At 47.9% G+C, this 2,500-nt stretch overlaps 1 protein-coding gene across 2 annotated transcripts in view; it reads right to left on the bottom strand.

The window, feature by feature from the left end:
- mtr (5-methyltetrahydrofolate-homocysteine methyltransferase) overlaps positions 1-2,500 on the bottom strand; it is a 39,233-nt gene that overhangs the window by 29,628 nt on the left and 7,105 nt on the right. For both annotated transcript variants that reach the window (XM_084134328.1, XM_084134329.1), the window contains 2 exons: positions 2,417-2,500; positions 826-885 (listed from right to left, as the gene is read on the bottom strand). The exon at positions 2,417-2,500 is cut by the window's right edge and continues 23 nt beyond it. In XM_084134328.1, the coding sequence (XP_083990454.1) occupies positions 826-885; positions 2,417-2,500 (144 nt within the window). The remainder of the gene's footprint in view (positions 1-825; positions 886-2,416) is intronic.

The following is a 2,500-nucleotide window of genomic DNA, read 5'->3' as shown; positions in this document are numbered from 1 at the left end:
CGCTCACGCTCACCCTCACCCTCCCTCACGCTCACTCTCACCCTCACCCTCACCCTCGCTCACGCTCACGCTCACCCTCACCCTCGCCCACGCTCACGCTCACGCTCACGCTCACGCTCACTCTCACCCTCACCCTCCCTCACGCTCACGCTCACTCACACAGACTCTCACACTGACCCACGCTCACGCTCACGCTCACGCTCACGCTCACGCTCACTCTCACCCTCACCCTCCCTCACGCTCACGCTCACTCTCACCCTCACCCTCCCTCACGCTCACGCTCACGCTCACGCTCACCCTCCCTCTCACCCTCACCCTCCCTCACGCTCACGCTCACTCTCACCCTCACCCTCCCTCACGCTCACGCTCACGCTCACCCTCACCCTCCCTCACGCTCACGCTCACTCTCACCCTCACCCTCCCTCACGCTCACGCTCACCCTCACCCTCCCTCACGCTCACGCTCACGCTCACCCTCACCCTCCCTCACGCTCACGCTCACGCTCACGCTCACGCTCACGCTCACGCTCACGCTCACTCTCACCCTCACCCTCACCCTCACCCTCACCCTCACCCTCACCCTCCCTCACCCTCCCTCTCACCCTCACCCTCCCTCACGCTCACGCTCACGCTCGCGCTCACCCTCGCGCTCACGCTCGCTCTCACGCTCGCTCTCACGCTCGCTCTCACGCTCGCTCTCACGCTCGCTCTCACGCTCGCTCTCACCCTCACCGTCACCCTCACTCACACACACTCACTCACACACACTCACTCACTCTCACATGTGAGAAACAGGTGGGAAGATCAGGTACAGTGAGTGACTTACTAACACCGGTCGAGGTTCATAACTCTCCTCAAACAGTCTGTCGATGGCAAATAAAGCCGCCTGATAGAAACACACACATCAGTAAATGTTAATACAGAAATAATACACAAAAAAACATGCAGAAGAACCCAAATAATTCCTTCTACACATCTAATATCTAAACATACATTGAAATGTAAGCACTGGTATTTTACGCTGTGATGTCATGCACTTATACTTTGCATTCATTTCATTCACCAATAATTTAGTACTGCTAATAATCATCTATTATCAGTGGTTCTCAACCTAAGCTTCCTGAGTGGCCACAACAATATTCAAAGGTTAAGGATTTTTACCCACAATTTGTACCCAATAAAATATTTTAGAGCTTGACATAACTACAAAAATGTATTTAAATGCATATATATAAAAATGGAATTAGTGTCTTATTTTAAAGGGGACTTATTATGTCCCTTTTCACAAGATGTAAAATAAGTCTCTGATGTCCTCAGAGTGTGTATGTGAAGTTTCAGCTCAAAATACCCCACAGATCATTTTTGGTCAAATTGTCATTTTTTGGGGCACAGAAAAACGCGCTGTTTTAGTGTGTGCCCTTTTAATGCAAATAAGCTGAAAACTCTCAGAAACTCTCAGTAATGGTGTTCATTTCGAGTCGGACAATAATGCCTACAGAGTCAGAGTGCTGTATGGAGATGGAACAGGTATAGTTTAGTTTAATCACGGTTATAACGTATTTGTCATCTGCTTGTATGTATCCACTATTAATAGCCTACAAGTCTGCTGTTTCGGACCAGGTCCGAATGATGATCAAAAATATAAGTTACTGATGAGTTTAATAAAGTTTATTGTACATCACACAAAAGATGAAGCGTCAGTTTTACTCCAGAAAATCACCGTAAGAGCTGAGTAAACACAGTATAAGAAGTGCGAAAGTACATAAATGAATTTCGGTAGAGTTGAGGGAGCATTTTCTCTGAAAACAAAATAATTCCACCTCGTCTTCAGCGGCTGCCTCAGACTTCGGGAGTAAATAGAGAGAGCTATGTGGGTTAATACATCCAGCCACACAACACCTACAACGCTTGGGAGACATCTCATCAGTGCAGAAATGGCGGATGTGGACAGCTCCTTGTGAACTCGATCAGGGGCGGGTCTAAGTTAAAACGGCAGTGTCTGTCAACACTCGTGGGCGGGGCCTGTGGCTTTAGTGACGTCACTAAAGCTGCATTCTGAAAACAGGTCGTTGGGAGACACTGCTGATGATTTATGGGGATTAATAAAAAAGGAGTGAGTGGATTTTTATCACTATTGGGTGGTTGTGTACACACACTGCCAACACACATTTATGTCCAAACAGCATGCAACAGTGCATAATAGGTCCCCTTTAATGTTTATTTTGTCTTGTTTGGAGTTATTTTGTTGGAGTTTTGTGGAGTTATTCGGTCAGCTTGAGCCCCTGGTTGAGAAGAGTTGATGAGTTTAATTGCTGATGAGTCATTATGAGTCAGAAAGCATGGAAAGCCTAAGATGTGTGTCAGGTGTGTGTACGTGTGCGTCAGGTGTGTGTCAGGTGTGTGTCAGGTCCTCGTACCTTTGCATTAGCCGTATCAAAGATGGTTTCCACCAGCAGAACATCAGCACCTCCATCCAGCAAACCCTTCACCTGCTCCTCATA

Source organism: Abramis brama (genome assembly GCF_963993115.1).
Source record: "Abramis brama genome assembly, chromosome: 14".
NCBI classification, from domain to species: Eukaryota; Metazoa; Chordata; class Actinopteri; order Cypriniformes; family Leuciscidae; genus Abramis; species Abramis brama.
This window is presented reverse-complemented; position numbering and strand designations above follow the sequence as displayed.